This window comes from Teleopsis dalmanni, chromosome X (assembly GCF_002237135.1).
Source record: "Teleopsis dalmanni isolate 2A chromosome X, ASM223713v2, whole genome shotgun sequence".
Classification (NCBI taxonomy): Eukaryota; Metazoa; Arthropoda; class Insecta; order Diptera; family Diopsidae; genus Teleopsis; species Teleopsis dalmanni.
The window spans coordinates 17,459,452-17,480,311 of record NC_051848.1 but is presented as its reverse complement, the minus strand read 5'-3'; the positions used below and the strand labels follow the sequence as shown (position 1 = coordinate 17,480,311).

Here is a 20,860-nt window from a genome sequence, read left to right as displayed (position 1 = left end):
TGAAAGAGTGCGGAGCCGAAAAAATGCTTTAAAATGACAATCACGACTCGTCACAAGAACTGAACAAAAACCACAATCAGTAACGAATAGCAATCGTGTAACGTGGAAAAAAAGGTGGCAACAATTAATAAATAAAATAAATTTCACTTAACTGAACTGTGAAGAATTAAACCAGCGAGACCACATGAGCGGACGGCTCAAGTCTTCTGTATTTTTTGCCAGAAACGCTTCTTGGCTTAAGTATGCTCCGGAGTTTACGTGCATGAAAAACACAGTTTTTGACTGCTTAAGCTCTCGGGACTCGTAAATAATGTGTGAAGCAAACAATTGACGTTAAAACGTGGTAATCAATTTTAAGTAGCTGGGCAACCCCGCCACCACACCCGCCACCCAATGCATCGCTCTGGCAGCATTGAACATTGAGCACCACACAAAGAAAAGTAAGCAGCGAGTTGCCAACACCGGCACCAACACGTCTCAACTTTTTGGAACTGACAAATTAGTCTGATACACTTTAAGTCAAAGATTAAACGTGCAACACTGCCAGAGACGAGGGTTGTGGGCTTCGAAAAAACTTGAGAACAAAACACTTTTTTTTATTTTTTCTTAATGCAATATGTGAGCTGCAACTTTAATGAGTGAAGAGCAAAAATAAAAATCTTCGTGTTGTTTTTTGCAGTGAAATGCAAAAATACTTCATCTTAATTTATGCTGATGAAGTACAGAAATTGACACAAATTAGACACGACTCGAAATTACTAAAACAATCCAAAACCTCTTTAGCGTTCACGTCTTCGAATAATGTGTGTCAACATTCAGTTCGAATAAATTTAATTGGCATTTATTTGCGAAGTAATCACAAATCAAGCCTAGAAATATTTCATGGACGGGATTTGGTTACTCGAATAAAATTCCCTCTAAAATAATAAAACCTACAAAACCAATAAACAACTAACCCGGTAAATTCCATCAAGCTTAATATTATATTCATATCAACGTTTCTCTAACGTTTCAGTACCTTTCTTGTAAAACGATTTATTTATCTTTGATCCCAAAATTTGCCTTAGACATTGCTAAGACTAAAGAACTATGGAGAATAACGTTCCAAACAAACGTAAACAGCGAAGAAGAAAGAAAGAATTACGGTTGGTTTGGACACACGCTGCGTAAGCCTTGTGAAGAACGTGTGTCGCGCATGCTGCACTTACTTGAAACCCCCAGGGTCAATTTTCTGCAAAATTTTTCACAATATCGTTATCAACCCGTTATTCGCATACATCCCTTAACAACATATTGCAACATAGGTACGTCCTCAAGTTAATTGTGGATAAGAACTGAAAGACATATTTTAGCCAAGTATGAGGTTTAAAATTTAGAAAACTGAATAAACGTTCTCTATCGCTTGATGGTTGAACATCTTTTCAACTTCTGTCAATGATTATGGTATAAGATGAGCACCCCTTTTTTCAGTGTTCTTAGCAGTGTAATACACCAAAAGTGTCATTAGTCAGAAGTGATTTTACTCAAATGAAATATTTATCTTCAACTCCATGACTCCTCTTGACAGATCGCATTGTCAAATAGATCGAAAAAGAAGAAACAAAATTATGCTCATCTGATTTATTCCTGTACAGTGTTTATCAGAAGACGTTGGTTGTTTCAAGATGTTACTTAGCTGAGTGATCTATTTTCAGCATACTATAAAACTGTAATGTCCTTCGCTTGAAGTAATTAATGGACTTCTTGATACCACATACGATTGTTGCATTGTTTTTTTTTTTGTAATACTTTATTAAACTAATTCGACAATGTACCTTAAAACTTTTAATTTTTTCTAAGAAAACAATATTCTTTGTTAATGAAAACTTCGTTGCATATATCAAATTTTCATGAAGAAAAATTTATTTTGAAGCTTTTCAAATTCAAAAGTTGATTTGACAAATTCCTATCAATTTAAATCCATATTTAAACGTAAATGAAATCAACAGGACAAAAAAACTTAAATAAAAAAAATAAAGAAATAAAACAAAGTAAAAGATTCTTAAAAAATTATAAAAAATTTTCATTCATGTATAAAATTTTCCGCCAAAAGTTTTTAATACTTTAAATAAACTCCATTCATGAATAAAACACTTCGCTGCGTAAAAACTCTACTACTACAGATTTAACTAACCTCTCCAGGTCTTCACTCACTGTTCCACTACTGAATAAATAAATTCACTTTGAAAACACGAAAAACCCCCCAAAAAAAAAGTAGAACTTTAAAATAATATAAATGTAAAAGTTGAAAAGCCCCTCATAACTCAGTTTTCTTTGTTTGTTTTCTGTTCAACAAGAAATATGGAACAAGAGGAAGAATAAGAAGAAGAACGAAAACAAGAATAAGAGGAAGAAGTATGAAGTATGAAGTATGAAGTATGAAATAGCCATTTAAGATTGTTGAAAACAAAGTTGTGCTGCTTAACTAAACAAGCACTAAACGAAAGAAAGCACAAATAGCACAAAACTTGTAGGAAATTCATCCTTCAACCACACCTGTTAAGTGGTAATTTAGTGTGCAACTTTAGGATGCTTAATAAGAACAAGCACATAGCCCTGAAGGAAAACGCATACGCGCTGCTACGTTCAAGTTTGAAGCACCACGTTCTGCATGCAACGCTGCACGCTAGATAATAGCTGTTGCAGCAAACATAATAGGAACAACGAAAACAACAAAAACAACAAAAACAACAAAGACAATAACTACAATAACAACAACGGCAAGTACCACAACAAAAGCGAGTGTGTTTAAAAGCCCATTCTTAAGCAACCTTATCAACGCAAAGAGATTGCACTGAGGACTTGCACGGTTGAATATAGAATTGATGTAAGAATTCGGTTGAAGTGTAGTCTCAACCAGAGAACAAAAGTTATATTCTTGTAGGTTTTCTTTTAGTTTCTTTGAACATTTACTATTCATTTCTATATCCGTTAAAGCATTTTTCATTCTCGTTCCGGCTTTTTACATTTTACTTTTCATATTCCATATTCCATATTCCGCCTTCCGTATTCCGTATTGCATATCTTATATTTTGTTGAGCACAATGAAGTTATGCAAATTCCTACCTAAACAAAATCCACAGCTAAAGTGCTCTTCTCTTTAACTTGCAACAATTATGAATAATAAAACACTGTGTGTACAGTGTACAGTGTACTGTGTGTAGTGTGTAGTGTGCAGTGTACACGCCGTCATTCAACTTTCCTTTAAGTCAAACACTTTAACTTACACAGCGAATTGCAGTTTGAGCAATTAAAAATTGAAATGGAAGAACAAGCAGAAACAGTAATATTGACAAATTAGACCTCATTTAATACAGCCAGGTGCTCGTATGTTGTATGATAGCCACCCTACATGTAAAGGTAATCTTTTTCACGTGGATATATGGCGTAAATCGTTCTGGAACTGTAAGATGATTAATCTACAGAAAAACTCCAAAAAAATAAAATCGACTTTTTATATTATTTGCATTATTTTGTAGCATTTTAAAAACGGACGCTCATTCTAAACCGGTTTTTGCTCTAGTTGCGTGTGACTTAACTATTAATTTTAACTTATACCATACATAATCTTGTATCTAAGATTTATAAGAACTCAACAAGCACTTAATGCAGTTTATTAAAGCGGGTTTCAACACCGTCCTATCGATTCCTTTCCTACATTCCCTTCAGCCTTTAGATTTTGATTGATCTGTAATTAATTCACTCACAGTAAAGATTCACTATGTAAAGTGATCCTGGATTTTGGGTAATAAATCATTTACATCCTTACATACTCATGAACATTACTTATTAGTTCTATCACATGATAGAACTCATGAACATTCTTGCCGATAACAGAAATATTTTGTCACTGGAAATTCAAATATTTTTCACTTAAATTTTAAGAAATAAACTCTCACTCCTAGTGAGAGAGTGACTCTCTCCTTATAACATAGTGTACTTTATACCTTAGTTCAATGTAGTGTAATATGGCTTCGCCCCAGAAGCCAAGAAGTAGATAAATAAACTTATTTACAGAAACTCTATATACTTCACATAAAAATAAATAAATTAATTAGTGGATAATCACAATAAAAATATTGAATATATACTGTTTGTATGTTTTAAATTATGTCACGACCAGTAGGAAGTAGGTAGGAAGTAGGTAGGAAGTAGTAATCACAATTAAAAGAACATATTTTTCGAAATAAATTTATAGACTGTATTCAATTGCCATAAATAACATGAACACAATTCCCTCTTTTTATTCCATTAGGTGGAAAATCGTGCACTACGTCTGAGAGAGGTGGCCACAGCCATGCAACAGTATCAAGACGAAGTATTGCCATCGACAACCTCTGTGCGGCATGCGTCACATCAAGCATATGGTGCAGCAGCAGCGTCATCACAGAAAACGCAGCGTTTACATACGAATCAGCACGTCTCCAGTGTCGTTGGTGGTGAAGAGGAGCCCGGCGGCAGCAATGTTATTGTATATGGCAATATGCCAGACAGCAACCGTCCAAGAGCAGAAGGCTTAGGAGTTAACGGTTACCCCGAAGTTGAGGAAACTTCACATGGTATCAGTGCTTTGGCTGGCAATGACGCAGGACATAACGCCTTAGCGCCACCCAGTGCACACCACGCTGGCGATTGGGAATATTTTGATGAAGTAGGTTATATTCGCGGTGGTGCACTTCGTACCGGAGAGGATCCATATATAAGAAACCGTTTCAACCAGGAGGCTAGTGATGCATTGCCAAGCAATCGTGAAATACCCGATACCAGAAATCCAATGTAAGTAAATATACTTGTGTGTACATATGTGTATATATGTGTGTGGGGTTCATTTTTCGATTTTGCGGCTACCGGTTTGGTTAGGGGTTTGTTGATTTATAACGTTGCTCATATGCGGTTTGTGCAGGAGTCTATATGTGGGCGGCAAGTGTTTTATACAGTGGCAGGTCATGTGTAGGCTAGGATGCGCGTGTTCCGGAGTATGCGGGCACGAATGTTAGTTGTGAAAATAGTAAATTCTATTTATCGTTGGCGTTCAATTGGCTGCGGTTTAAATATTTTACGAAATTCCTGTAAATTCGAGAACTCGACGTGTGCAGTGAATTTATGGTGCGATTAATAAAAATGCACTGCGCTGCTTAGCTGCTTAATGAGCCTTGTTAGCTGCTGAACTTTATTTAATTAGGCGTTTGATAAATCGAAATTCCTTTTACAATTAAATCAGAATTGTACTTTTAATTAAAGCTTAGAATTTCTACTTTTCTTCTCTCCTTTCCACATCTTTGTACCAATAGCCTGTTGCAAATAAATTAAATGAATTTCAATTATTTCATTAAAATATCCTCTTTGTAATTATTAATGGTCCTCGGCGCGCAGTAATGTCAAAATGAGTGATTAATATTTATCAACGAACACAACTAATTAGGGACTTCTATGTTTTGAAAAATTAAGAAATTTTTCTCAAGCTTTGAATTTTATCTATAATCATAGAGTTTCCGAAACATTTTGTCTAACGTTACTCAATATAACACTTAAGATTATATATTTATATTATATATAATAAGAATATATTTAATAAATATGCTTCTAATTTACTTTCTTCTATTTTTCTTTCAATAGGATCATATCATTCTCATAAGCTTGAGTTTCGATATTGCTTCATAAACTTTTATTTCAAATAGAATTTAATCAAATCTGTTGCATATATAATACAAGGTGGATTGATAAGTACCCAGCCTAAGTATTAAAAACACTTTTTTTTTGCAAAATTATATTCAATAAGTTCAACTTACTGAGTCCAACGATCTTTGAACATTTGGACACCTTTTCAATAGTACGTTTCAACAAGTCGTCCATAATATATTCCAGTTTCCCATTCTACTTTATTATTTGATGCAAATCTCTTAAGTGTTATTTAACAAAAGATTTCTCAAAAACTTACATTTACGTAGCGTTTATGAATTAATTACAAATCTTCCTAAAAATGTCCAGAGTTCTTTATTAGCGAAATTCTGTTACCTACCGTTATGATGCTCACTATCTTCTAAGTAACTTTTTGTATAAAGAAATTGTTATATCTGGAAAAAAGAAGATCCATCAAGTACTGACACACTCTTAAAATTGCACAGTTTGGTACTGTGTATGAACAGCTAGCTATTTTTGCGGGTTGAACTGTACTACTACTATTGTCCGCTTCCCCCAGTGGGGTATAAGGCCTCAATAATTTGTCTTAAAGTGACTCAACTAGCTCACCTTCGACCGTTCTTTTCCACGTTTTCGCTGTCGTTCCAGATCTTCTGCTACATTGTGGATTCCTTCAGCGAATTCTCGATCTTGTAGTCACTCAAGCAGTCGCCATTGAATACCCCTGGTATTTTTTTATGCTCTACGGAGGAAATTATCTAACACAAAAATTAAGGGTTGAATTATATTTCTTGTAAAAAGCAAAAAAAAAAATTGAAAATGTCATCGTAAATGGTGTCTCAGACACAATCATAGACAACAGTTTCTAATTTCAAAGAGCCTCTCTTATATATTATATTGTCGGAGAACTCAATGAATTAAAAAAGTACGAATATACTGTACTGAATGTGTATTGAATTGTCCGCAATAACATGGCTATAGATTGACGTCATAGTTCATGGAATATAATACAGATAAAAAAATTTCGTTAAAAGTATTAGAAGTCAATAGTGTACATATATAGAGGTCAACAATAATTTCTGGCTTTGAAGCACTTGTGAGATTTCGTTGTACCACTTGTGAGATACAGCCTAAACTATTCTAACTAGTAATGGAAAATTAAAGCTCGCATAGAAACATTTCTAAGATGACATTTCTAATTGACTGAAATAATTTTTTATTCTTTGTGTCATAAAGCTATACATCGCGAAAAAATATTAGACTCTTTTACCCAAATCGTATTTTTGTTTTTTCAGGATCATATAAAAACCTCTTATATTTTGTTATGGTTTTTTAGTTCCTTTCAAAGATTTAGTCACAGAAACGGAGTACTTACAAAATTGTTGTAGTTCCAATACCGAAAAGATGAAAAATCACACTTAGCTCTATGTAGTATTTTTCATGCTTGAGTGAGAGTTTACATTCCTGTTCTTGTATCTCATATAATTACAGACGAGAACAAGTCATTCTGACATAGCTAAACGCACCTTAGCTTCAAAAGTTTTCCCTTAGTAAGCTGTAATTTTTAACTAAATTAAAAAGATATTTGTTAACGTGTGTCAGTAATAACACTAATAAGAAAAAAAGTTTTTATGGTCATTTTTAAACAGGAATGTTAAATGTTTGCTCTATCGTATGACAGCCATTTCTCATTGTAGATGAGTAATCTGTTTTCGTGTTCTTTAAAAGACCTCAAAACAATTTCAAAGAATTACTTCAAAGAACATATTGTAAACGTTCAAGAATGGTTTTACAACCCAAATCGTCTCCCATCCTCATCTTCAATATATTGCATTATGGCATTTCCATTGTCGTTCCTTCAAAAACTCGTATTTGTATTGCCAGCTCTTGGAGCCATTTGAATTTTATTCGGCAATGAGGTAATTTATTTAAATATGTGCACAAATGTGAATAAATTTTGAGTCACTAATTTTCTCGCATATCATATTAAATATAAATATTTATACAATCCTGAAAAAATTGTATTTTTTCTCCTTTGCAAAAATAACAGAAAGTGTGATTTTTATGCACTTTTGGCTTTTAACGTGCATAAAGCTGCGTTTTATCCTTGCAAAAACCAAGCACTTTCGGCCACTTACGGAGGCCGGAGGACGGAGTACTAAAGGACACCCACAGCAAATTGCTTCATCAGAATTTTTAAAAATTTAGTGCATAAGTCAACAGACATGAAAGAAAAAGAAACAAAAATTCGAAAAAAAGCGACTAATAACAAGGAAGAGGAAATTACAAACTACAAAATTCCGATCAAATTGATTGCATCAAGAACCGACCATTGGGCAATTTAAACCTCTGGCTCTGGCTCTCGCTCCAGCTCTGGTTGTGGCTACATGCATGCAAGACATTCTGATGGTCTGGTCAAGAAAAAAAGATATTGTGCAAAAAACCCGCAAAAAGAAACAAGTTTAAAGCAAACACACAAAAAATGATAAAAGCAGGAAAGCGCACATGACAATAACAACAACAACAACAACAACAACACCTACAAATAGACAAAAAAAATTGAAATGAGTACTGAATTGGATAATGCTTGTTTGCATTTGACAACGAATAGTCAAGCACATTTCCACACTCTGTTGAACTCTCTATCACAACAAGCCAGCACTCTATCAACACCGCACCAAAAGCCTCAAACCCATTCCACTACCACCTGCACAATCTGCATGTCCTGCCGTAACAGGAAGTAACCAGAATCAGGTCAGCGTATAGAAACCAGCTTAGAGTAGAGGTTTTTTAGAATTCCAAAAAGTCTTTTTTCCGAATAACTCCTTATGAAGAAAATAATGGTAAAGGAAAGTTAGAAATGTTGCAAGCATCTATTGTCATTTTGTCATTGAATTAACCACATTTCGAGTCTTTTTACCTTGCCACACTCATAGTCGAGTCCTTGTCATAACCGTGCACCGCACCAATTTCCGATCTCCCAGTCGTCGGGTGCCTTTTACGCAGCAATTTATTTTGAAAACGTTGACCTGATTGACTTGCATATATTCATATGAAACAGATCTCTATGGCTTCTCTGCTGATGCCATATTTAGCACCATCAGTGGAGCTTCGCCATTGTCATTTATTGTTGCGGCAATGCTGGCAGACATTAGATTACATTTCCGGCAAAATTTCATGTCGATAACATAGGAATTTCATTTTAAGCATTTTTTATTGCGACATTTTTTATTACATTCTCAAGTTTTGTTGCCCTTTCTCTTGCCTTTTCTTTCACCTTTATTTCAACTATCTTTCATATATTGTGCATAAAAGTAAAAAACCCATGTACACGTTTGGAATTGGAATATGTGCGAATTATTTTTTCAAGTGTAATCGCTGAACAACTCCGAAGCCATTGAATATGTGTTAACGTGTCAAACATGCATGAACGTGTCGTTGGCAAATACCTGTAACAAAATACCTAATCAATTTATTTAATCAAAAACAGGAAGTTAATCGACTATTATGACTTAAAAGCGCCCCAGTACGCCCACCACACCCACTACACCCAATGAAATAAATTGCGAAATAAGTTTCGAAATGAAACTTGCTAGGGTTTGAGGAAACTTTCGCGCAATTTTTCTTCAAATTATAATATTTTTACTTATTGAACTGGTAGATTATGTCTTTTAAAATAAATCAAAAATTCTTTTGAGTATCTCTCTCTCTCCCTCCAAAGTCAAAGTCATAGTATTCTCTACTATACTTCGACGATAGCGTTATTAATACACGGCTGTTAATATACGTAACAGTACTGCATACGTAAATTACTCTGATGGACTCAGAATCTAAGAAGAAATTTCAAGAAACTTTCCGCAACACTTACCATACTATGATATGTTGGATAAAGAACGAAAATGCATTGTATATAAGCGGATTAAAATAGGAAACTTCACCCATTAGTCTTATCTAATAGATCCAATAATAACTACAATAAACTAAAAACGAGTAACTACTACCTTTTTCTTAATGTTAATTGCTATATAACTAAACTTATACGTATATGATCATATCATGTACGTATATACTTGTAAATAACGTAGTATCTATTCATCGAGATAATGTATCTGAATTGAAAAAAATCTTCGTTCAATATTTTAATTCATTAGCTCCAATAGCAAAAAACTAGTTTGATTTAAGCAGGCATCCAGTCAGATTAATTAACAGAAACACAAACAAACAGCTCCCTCGTTTTGACATGCTGATCAAGAATTTAATAACATCCAAAGTTTTTACTATCATTAAAACTGGGTAAGGTGATAACGAATAACTTCGTGTATTCTCTCGTTCCACAGTTGGATATATTGGGTTATCTCATGGGCGGTTTGCTTGGTTTATAGGTATCCAATTTCTGTTGAATTGTATTTCACTATCCACTGTATTTCTTGAACTATGGTATCATTTAGGTAAAGTTAGGTTGAAGGCGGCCTTTGGACACAAGGATCACGTGTCTGGTACTACGATACTATTTGATGGTATCAATCGTTACCATCAAGTTTTGAAGGGTCTCAGTAAAGTTAATTGTATCTTTAACGAGTATATTGAAATATGATGTGTAAACTGAAAGTATTTTAAAGTTCTAAATTGTTCTATTTTGTGTTCTATATACTTTTACAACCACTCTAAATGTTAATACAACTGTGTCGTTAATGTGACTCCACCGTCAGTATAACCAATTCTTCATGCTATTTCAGGTTTTTAACTTTTCAAGATAACACACGTTCCCTGAAATTAGGTCTAGAACTGATCATTATAGTACGCCCCATTATTATTCGGTGTCATATATTAATATTCTTTACATTAATTGGCTCTAATGATTTTCAGCAGATTCATCGGTGCTTGAATGTCTGTTAAGAATTGAAGTACACATTATCGGTATCCATTTGAAGAATTAAATATATGTTTCACTTTTAATGCTACAACTTCTTAGTCTATTTTTAGAAGAAGCAAAGGTGAAGAATTATATTTAAGATGTGCATATATAACATTTTACATATAATCTAAAACTGGACTAAGAAAAGCAGTTTTGATTGTGTGAAGTGCAATTTAATTCAATAATTTGGAATAAATTTGTAGTGATTATTCTATAACCCCGGTATTAAATTATTGCTTGCTTAGTATTTAGAATTATTGCTTGCCGTAATTTGGATAATACCCTTTGCCGACAGTCTTACAATTACTCTATGTTTTGCATTAGTATATTGCATAATAAATTCATAATATTAACCAATATCTGAGACAACTGTATATAATTGAATGAATTTTGAATATTCAAAATTATATTTAAATGATAATTGATAATATTGAACGGTTATCCACTATAAATGCAAACATCATTAGTAATTATTAATTTCATACCTCCAGACTTTAACGAAATTGTGTTAAATGCTCATAATGATCAGAAATTATATAAATCATTTCACATTTTATTACATTAATCCCATGTTATGGGGATTGTTTTCCTCTCATGAATTCAATCCTTCACTTACGCTACATTGACCTCTTTAAGAGTATCAAAGTTTTGCAGTAGTGGTAAGCAGTTTGTTTAAGTATTAAAAGTAGAAGCTTAATAAAATTCTTTCCACAAAATGATTTAATGCAATTAAGTAGGAAAAATTATTCATAATAAATGTACTCGCACACTTCATTTGTTTACACACCGCATCCTCAGAGCCCCACAGCCCCACAGCCCCACAGCCCTACAACCCTACATCCCCGCAGAATACAAACAGATAGTTAAGCGCATAATCCTCTTTTATAATAATAACACGATAATTGTGTACACAGAAAAAATCAGGTCGTGGCATATCATAAATTTTAAGTTAACTGAACTTAAAAAACCAATAACGGACAAAAAAAACACATAAACTGTTAAAAGCACAAACAAACAACTGAGATAACACAAAAATAGTACAAACAACAGCAAAAAATATCAGAGTAAAGTACACAATACACAACAACAACAACAGCAACAGCAACAACAGCAACAACATTAATAAAGCAAGGACTATGCTTTGCTTGGTAACTCCATTAAAAGCACATTAGCGCGGATTATACTCCTGGACTTTGTAAGGCATTGTTGCTTATGGCATATATGCTTTACTGCAGCACCAATACTGTTGTTGTTGTAAGTGGTGGTGTTGGTGTTATTGCTTAGCTAATATCAGCGAAATCATATGAATGGAGTTTGCACATACAACCATATATATATATATATGTATATATACACACAGAGACACATACCCTATGTGAGATTATTTTGTGTGGTTGGAGAGAGTGTGGCAAAACTATTTTTAAGGATTCTATGTATGTATTTACAACACGCTCCATTCGGTACAAAATATTTTGGTTTGTCTACAAAATGGTTTGCAAGGACTTAAGAGGATTTCGGTAAGTACAAATGATTAGGGCATATGGGTGTGCATGTCTATCTTAGGTGAAATGGATGGGAGTATGTATGAGCATAATTAGAGCTAAAATTCGAAAAGAGATACGTTTGTGTTAATCGAATGGCAAAATTAATGTGGGAAAAATTTCAGGAATTATGCAGTGTCTGCTTATATCATCGAAGGATATAATACCTTTGCTTAACGAAATGAAATCACCACAACAAATTGGGCAAAAACATTTTGAAATATATCAAATTAATTGGCAATGATTACTCAACAGTGGGTCATATTGGTATGATGGTGTCGAATGCTAGAGTTCTTCTAAATAATTGCCATTTAAATCACTGTGGGATTATTTATGCTCTCCATTCATTATAGTTTGATAATCGAATACAGTAACAAAACAGTTATGGTCAGAAAATATGAAATAGAATTACTGCGATGTTTAAATGTTGTTTCTGTCTCTTAGCAGCCAGTGATGCAGGGATAGTTTAAGACATGTTTAGAAAAAAGTAGAGCCCTGTTTTTTCACATTAAATATAAGTTGACTAAACTAACCAGCAGTGGTTTTTTAGAGACTTTTGATACCTTTGGAAGCAAGGATAAAGATTTGATAGTCATTATAATCTCAACTGTTTCCTAATATGATACGATATAGTACATTTTAACTGTAATAAGCTTTGATGTTTCAGGCAAAACGAAAGAAGGTGAATAAAACATGTTTTGAACAAACTAATACTTAAATAATTTAATACTTTGACTTTAATTTATTATCTATCAATTCATAATTTATATGATAAGTCATCTATTTATAATCTCTTTTAGATTTAAGTACATATTTTTAAAGTCGTTTGTACCATTTTTAATAATCATAAGGGAAGGCTTCTTTCTAATATAAGTTTTTTTATATGTCATTGTATACTAGATAAGTTTTTAGTGATGTGCAAAATTTGTCAAGTTTCTACATTTCCTTTAGTGGATTCTTATTATTCGGTGGTGGGATCCTTAACGCTCTTATAATAGATCTCCCTTGGCGCTATTGTTAACTTGAAATGTAATTATTTTCAAAACAAGTTTACAGTTTATTGAATTTCAAAATATTAACTTACTATGTCTATAAAGCATAAATCAGATAAATTGTTTAGTTTAAAGCATGCAATATTTTAAGGATCGAATATCTGGAACCTGCTCTTATGATCACTCTAATTTTTTACTCTGGGTATTCTTTATTTACATTGACTTATATTTTTTTCGTTATATAAATTATTTTCCTTTGCTTTATCTTTGCTTAATCTGCTACTACCGTCCGAAATTTTGTAATGGATTTCTATCTAACTAACATCTAACTAAATTATATTTCAAATTTTTGTCTACCTTAATACCACTTATCTTATATTCAATTTCTCCTATATTCTGTTTACCTAGATTTTCAATTTGATGCTTTTTTGGCCTCCATTTGCCATTCGGCTTTTTTCAGTGATCCAGTAATTAATTGAAGTATATTTATTAATCACATATTTATTTTCTTTCTAGGTGTCGTAGTACACATTTCCGTAAGGACCTACCAGAAACTAGCGTTATTATTACTTTCCACAATGAGGCTAGATCCACACTTCTACGCACCATAGTCAGGTAAATACACATACCTACAAAACTTTCACTGATTCCGCAAAGACAAAATCAAAACACTAATTTTGTTTTCCACAACTGTAATTATCCTTTTCAGCGTGCTAAACCGTAGTCCAGAGCATTTAATACGTGAAATTATACTAGTCGACGATTTCAGTGACCATCGTAAGTACACAATTCATTAATCCCATTACGCAATTTTACGAGTTCATTACATAGTTGACGTGTAACTAACCCTTGTCCTTGTTGTTTTTATTTGTCTTCCATATTTCGTTTCCATTGCACAACACTGAAATAGCTGAGGATGGTCTCGAACTAGCCAAAATCGATAAAGTGCGTGTCATTCGCAATGATAAACGTGAGGGACTTGTACGTTCGCGTGTACGTGGTGCTGATGCTGCTCAAGCCGGCGTTCTCACCTTCCTCGATAGTCATGTCGAGTGTAATGAACAATGGCTAGAACCGTTATTAGAACGTGTACGTGAGGATCCAACGCGAGTCGTTTGTCCCGTCATCGATGTCATCAGCATGGATAATTTTCAGTACATTGGCGCTTCGGCCGACTTGCGTGGCGGTTTCGATTGGAATCTGATTTTCAAATGGGAATACTTAAGTCCGAATGAGCGTGCAACACGACAAAATGATCCGACAACAGCTATACGCACACCAATGATAGCTGGTGGCCTATTTGTCATTGACAAGGCATACTTCAACAAGTTAGGCAAATACGATATGAAAATGGATGTTTGGGGTGGTGAGAATCTCGAAATTTCATTTCGTGTTTGGCAGTGCGGTGGTAGTCTGGAAATTATACCTTGCAGTCGTGTTGGCCACGTATTTCGTAAACGTCATCCCTACACGTTCCCGGGTGGCAGTGGCAATGTTTTCGCACGCAACACCAGACGCGCGGCTGAGGTTTGGATGGATGATTACAAGCAGTATTATTACTCGGCTGTGCCGCTTGCCAAAAACATTCCATTTGGGAAGTGAGTTTTGATTCTATGTTATTGTTTTGTTAACTACGTGATTCGTTTTTTATTTTTCATAGCTTTTTTTATAATAACTCTCAAATACTTTTTACCACTCAATTTATTTATATCCTGTTAATGTTACAATTTTTCTTCACTTTCTTTTCCTGTGTGTGATTTTCGTTTCGACTGCTCTCCTGTTTGCTGTTTCCTGCTCCGGTTACCAGCATTGATGACCGCTTAGCACTAAAGGAGAAATTACACTGCAAACCATTTAAATGGTATTTAGAGAATGTTTATCCAGATTTACAGGTTCCTGAGTCTTACGAATTTGGACAATTTAGACAAGGCGAAAGCGATTGCCTGGATACAATGGGAAATTTGGTTGATGGCACTGTCGGTGAGTATATTTTATAAAAGTGGCAGCAATTTAAATGAAATACTGAAATGTTCTTATCGAGATTATTTATTTTATCGTCTAAGCTCAATTCAATGCGAAAAGTGAAAAAAGAAAAACTTATTCTCTTTTTCTTTTGAATTAATTTTTTGTCTTGGTACTTTTTGGTAATAAGATAAAAAGCAAAGTATTATCGCAAATAATACAAACTCACAGAAAATGGCATTTGCAGTCCTTTAATTAAATTTAAAAGATTAATACGGAACACCGAAAAAGGTGGGTGTTCGTTAACAACTAAGTATTGTTTATGTCCAATAACCAAAATGAAATATTCAAAAGAAATATTGCTTTGAGAGCAATTCTAAACAAATTAAATGATAAAAGTGGCTTTTGTCTACAAACACTTTCAACTAAGAACTCAACCTGTCAGCGCCATCAATATTTGTTCTATCACACTAGAAATAGACAAATTACAAGCGATACTCTCGGTTTATCAAGATGCTTGAAGCACAGGAAACGGCAGATTTTGATTGGTGTCCAAATGAGAAACGAAATCAGTATACAGTTACTTGGCATATGTAGGGTAGTCAGTTCGAAGTCAGTTCGAAGTCAGTTCGAAGTCAGTTCGAAGTCAGTTCTAAGAGGAAATACTACAGCTTGAAGCGTATTAATGGAGTGAACTTGGTTAAATTTTATAACTTGTTAGTACCTGGTTGTATTCAGAGGGTGATGAAAATGTCGCTTTTAATAATAACATATTACTTGGATCTGTTACTGAATATATGTATATCTATTCATATGTTATAATTTGAGAGAAGTAAAAAGTATATAACGGCTTTAAGGCATATAATAAAATTGACCCCAGAAGTAGATGTTAATGTGTGTGTTGGTTTGGAGGACCTTTAAGATTAGCCATCTCCTCCCAAAGGTATTTGATTGCATAGTGTAGCTAAGAAAATGTCAAACAGACCTCTTTGCCGAAAATGAACTTGAAGTTTCGTGAATTTAATATCCAAAAAGTACATTCAGTTCATGAAAAAAATATTTTTCGAAATGAAAATGAATTACTTACTGTGATAATAAATTAAATCTTAGGTGTAATAAGAGAAATGCATTCATCAGTTCATTTCACCGAAATCAATTAATCCTGTAACAATGCAGGCACACTCGACTGGTGCCTGGTTAGTGCTTTATTCGAAATACAATGCAATTTTTTGTATGAGGCATTTTTGTTATAATGGACAAATCCTTTCCATTACATATGGAAAGCCCATGGCAGAAAAAGGCTACCGGCATGGCTTCACAAAAGATAAAAATGAATTCATTTATGTGAATTTAATTGAATTTTCTGATCTGCGCACATATGAAGCGTAAATACACTTATTTATTTATAAGTAAATATTTATATACATATATATATATATATATATATATATGCATATACAAGTATATATGTATATACTTGTGTATATACATTGTGAACATAATCGTATATACACTTAGTAAATAATAATATTTTTATTCGTTTACGCTTACTTTATTTATTTTGCATCTCCTTTCATATTCTTCAACAAACGCTGACAATAATAACAATACCTCATCTTATCATTGCATAGGACTATTTCAATGTCACAACACCGGCGGTAATCAGGAGTGGGCATTCACCAAGCGTGGTCAAATCAAACACGATGACCTTTGTCTGACACTTGTACAATTCGCACGCGGCTCACAGGTTGTCATGAAACTTTGTGACGATTCGGAGAATCAGAAGTGGACACGGCTTGAGGGCGGCTTTGTACGTCATCACAAGATTAATGTGTGTTTGGATGCACAAAACTCCAGTATTCAGGGTGTAACCGCACAACGCTGTAATTCGGCACTTGAGACACAACGCTGGACGTTCGTCCAGACCAAATATGCGTGAGGCTAAGTCACAGCACAAACTAATTTACTAAAGAAAATAAACCATCAACCGCAATCGCCACAACAACAACAACAACAGCAAACACAACAACAAAAACAACAGCATCAGCCCACAACCACATCCAAAAACTTAAACTAACAAATCATACCAGGCAATATAACACACCAACACCAAGACCAACACCAATACCAACACCAATACCAACACCAACAACAACAACAATAATAATTACAATAACAAAAAACCAACACAAATACAAATACAAGAACACAAAAGACATAACATATGTAACGAAATGAACGGAATGAACGAGAATGACCGATTTTGGACCGATAAGGACGACGACGCAATGTTGATGAAGTTGACAGTGATGGAACGCATAATGCTGATATAAGTTATATTTGAAACCATGTTGTAAATTAAATGTCATTTTATTTATTTATATTAATTTTTATTTTATTTTTGTTATATTACTAAACAGAAGGTTTCTTATAATTCTGGAGTGAGAGTTAGACGGAAGTAGACTATGAAGTAATGGACTTGGTAGGGAAAAATCGTTTAAAAAGAAAATTTTAATGCGCTACGGAATAACAAAAAATATACAATAAGTATGCGAGCGAATGGTTTGTGATAGAGGGAGAAATAGTGGAAGTGTTGTTGAACTCGTCAAGAAGGAAGGAGGAAGAATAAGGCTAAAAAACCAAAATTATGAATAGGAATAAAAATACAGATGAAAAAATCAATGAAATAGAAATGTAGTGGAACTGATGGTTTTAACTGATGCTGACGTTAAGCTAACTTTAAGCTCACAATGTCATATTAATCTTATAGGTTAACTAATAATAACTAGTAAAATTAAATTATTGTGCTTTATACTCCTATCGAAAGTGGTGTTATTAGTAAAACGTATTGTAATTTCATAAGATTTTTTTGGTGTCAATAGGGAAAACTGAAGCAAGAAATATCGTTTTATAATAGCCTCAATTTCTGTCCGCAGCAGAATAGCGGACTATCAAAAGGAATTGCACTACAAGGCTGTGGTCTCGAAGGTCGTGGTGTACCATTGTCTCTTCTAACAACAAGTAACTAAAGAAAGTAATTAAGGAAAAAGAAATTCTTAATTATCAAACATAAATTAATTATTAAACCAAAGTATCAGGATGAGAGCATAAAATAATAAACTAGTAGAAGTAAACAATTGAACAAAAAGCCACAATAGTCATTGACTACAACATAAAATGAATGATCTTTGGTACAATTTTTATTTGAAATTGAAATTTCAAATGCAACGAGTAAAATCCGTTAGCAAAGCTTTCCAACAAATAATCGCAGTGTAACATTTGGCCGAGTTTAGAAACTAGTAAAAAGTAACTAACTAATGTAACTAAAGTCAATGAACAACAGCGTGTTGCATTTGTCAATAGTCCAACATAAAAAACGTTTAACTAGTAAAAGAGAAGAATATAACATAAAACTAATTTTATAAAGTTTCGAATTCAATCGTTCAGTTATTTGAATACAACTTGTAAAATTTAAATAGTTACAAAAAAGAAACGAGTGTAAAAATTGTTTAACAAAATGAGAATTCAGTTAGTTTAGAAAAAGTTACGTTCAAATTTAAGCTCACGAAGTTGGAAAGTTCCATTTTCGAGATTTATCGAGATTAGAAAGTTCAGAAAGCAAAACGAAAAGTTATTGAAGAATTGATAAAATAGGCCAGTTTCTAGAACATTGCTTTCTTGGATTCTTTTGCATTGGTTTTTTAGTAAACAAATAATTTCATATATATTAAATCCACACATTTTCAAAAATCTCAAGGTTCTATAGTGTTTGTAATCTTATATCTAAATATTCAAATTATTGATGTTAGAGATCACATCAACGATTTTGCTCAAGGCACTTGAAGATGAGTAATTCTTCTCTTGTTTTTATAAAATACTAGTAGATTTTGTTAAAAATTTTCTTTATTCTTTGTTCTTTACATTTGTACATATATATAGAATTACTCTACTCTATATGGGAGATTTTTCTAATAACAAAGTTCAGTAAAAGTAACTAGTTCTTTCCTAAATCGTTTAGTCATGGCTTTTATACTCGTATTCAATAAATCACTGTATAAATTAAATATGTATATTTAGTTGCATCCATCATTAAGGTTACTTAACTCAGTCCCCTCAATCAATTAGCTGTAAAACTGACAGAGAATAAACTTAATATTGTGAACTTCACTGACATTTATTCTCTCAATGTCATTAGCGAATATGAACTCTAAATTTTATTTAACGACGATTCATTCTTTCTTCTTGCACCGTTTTTAACGGTAAATTATTACCTACCACTATATAGGGAACAAGATTATATTATTGTTTCTCTGCGCCTCTCCTCTCTCTCTCTCTGTCCCATTATCATGAGATTTCAAAAAGCACGCTACCGGAACTCTGCCGTATTAGCAGTTGTAGACCACGTTGGATAATTTCCCACGTTGCAGTATAGTTATAGTGCCGCGCATTCTGGACTATCTATCATATGCACCAAAGCTAACTTGGGATGAATGTCGATTTTAATAATTTTTTTTATTAGGAAAGAAAGGGAAAGAACTGAAAAAGCCACAGAAATTTTCTCCAGCTTTGTCAACCTAATATTAAAACCTAGTATTAAATAAAATATTGTAGTCCATTAAAAGTAGTCTACTTCTGAATTTTTATAGGGCCCACACTTATTCCTTTTAATGGAGTATTAGAGCAAAATTAGAGTCGAACTGTTTTTTATAATTTTTTATAATTTCTTTTGAGTTGGCATTTATGATAGGCGAGTATAAGTGATATTTATTTTAAAATTGTTGTTTAGAATAACTTTTAGTTTTTTAACTATCTATGTATTAAATGAAATTTTTTATTGTTGTTTTATATTTCTTATAACATATTTTAGTAGTTATTGCTTCATTTAATGAATTTAGAATTTATGAAAAATATCTTAAAATTAGTAAAAGTTGTTGCATTCAATTTTTGAAACTGAGTTATACAAACGTAAAAAATTGGGGGTTTATATTTAGTTCCTTCTGAAGTGACTGTTGTTGGTATTTTTATGTAGAAATCTCTATTTTGGGGTATATATGTATAAATATATATAGCATATGTATGTATATTTAGACTGAACCATTAGTCCCGTTAGTCCCTTATTCTATTGCTCTGCCTTTCAAGTTTAAATAATAATAAATATGTATAGGCATTTTTTTATTCCTGTTTTTAATTATACATTCCATACAAACAATCTGTTTATATTTTTAATTAAAAATAAAATGTTTTTTATATTTTCACTGTCAATTAAAAATATTTAAAAAATAATAATAATAATAATAATAAATAATAAAATGTGTGTACACAAGAAATGTTTGATTTATACTTTGAAAAGTAATACATTATCTCTATGTTTTAAGGCAAGTGTATTTATATGATATACATATATAAACATATACATACGATATTTATAGATGATTATAATGATATTAATTTTAATGTATGCTGAAATTGTCCCAGTCTTCTAATGACTTATTGTACTTAAAATATTGAATGAAAATAGAAAAGAAAAGATCTTATAAAATCTTAAACTAAAACATCTAAAACATCTAAAACATATGAGAAATTATCACCCTTAGGTAAGCACTATAAAAAATTTTGTTTATTATTAAATTACGAAATCTTTTTGTATTTATTAAGTATGAATTGTAAATAAAACACAAGAAACGTGCGAACTAATAAAAGAAATTATATGTGTTAAATAAAAAGTAATAGCGTTTTAATTATATAGCTCTACACATTGTATAAATTATAAT

The 20,860-nt window shown here is 32.7% G+C and overlaps 1 protein-coding gene across 2 annotated transcripts in view; it reads left to right on the top strand.

Annotated features, from left to right (window-relative positions):
• The window catches only part of LOC119688998 (polypeptide N-acetylgalactosaminyltransferase 2), a 113,122-nt gene extending 94,137 nt beyond the window's left edge, over positions 1–18,985 (top strand). For both annotated transcript variants that reach the window (XM_038103717.1, XM_038103716.1), the window contains 6 exons: positions 4,295–4,815; positions 13,644–13,742; positions 13,837–13,904; positions 14,038–14,725; positions 14,935–15,107; positions 16,721–18,985. In XM_038103717.1, coding sequence (XP_037959645.1) covers positions 4,295–4,815; positions 13,644–13,742; positions 13,837–13,904; positions 14,038–14,725; positions 14,935–15,107; positions 16,721–17,028 — 1,857 coding nt within the window. In that variant the 3' untranslated portion in view covers positions 17,029–18,985. The remainder of the gene's footprint in view (positions 1–4,294; positions 4,816–13,643; positions 13,743–13,836; positions 13,905–14,037; positions 14,726–14,934; positions 15,108–16,720) is intronic.
• Positions 18,986–20,860: the final 1,875 nt, after the last annotated feature.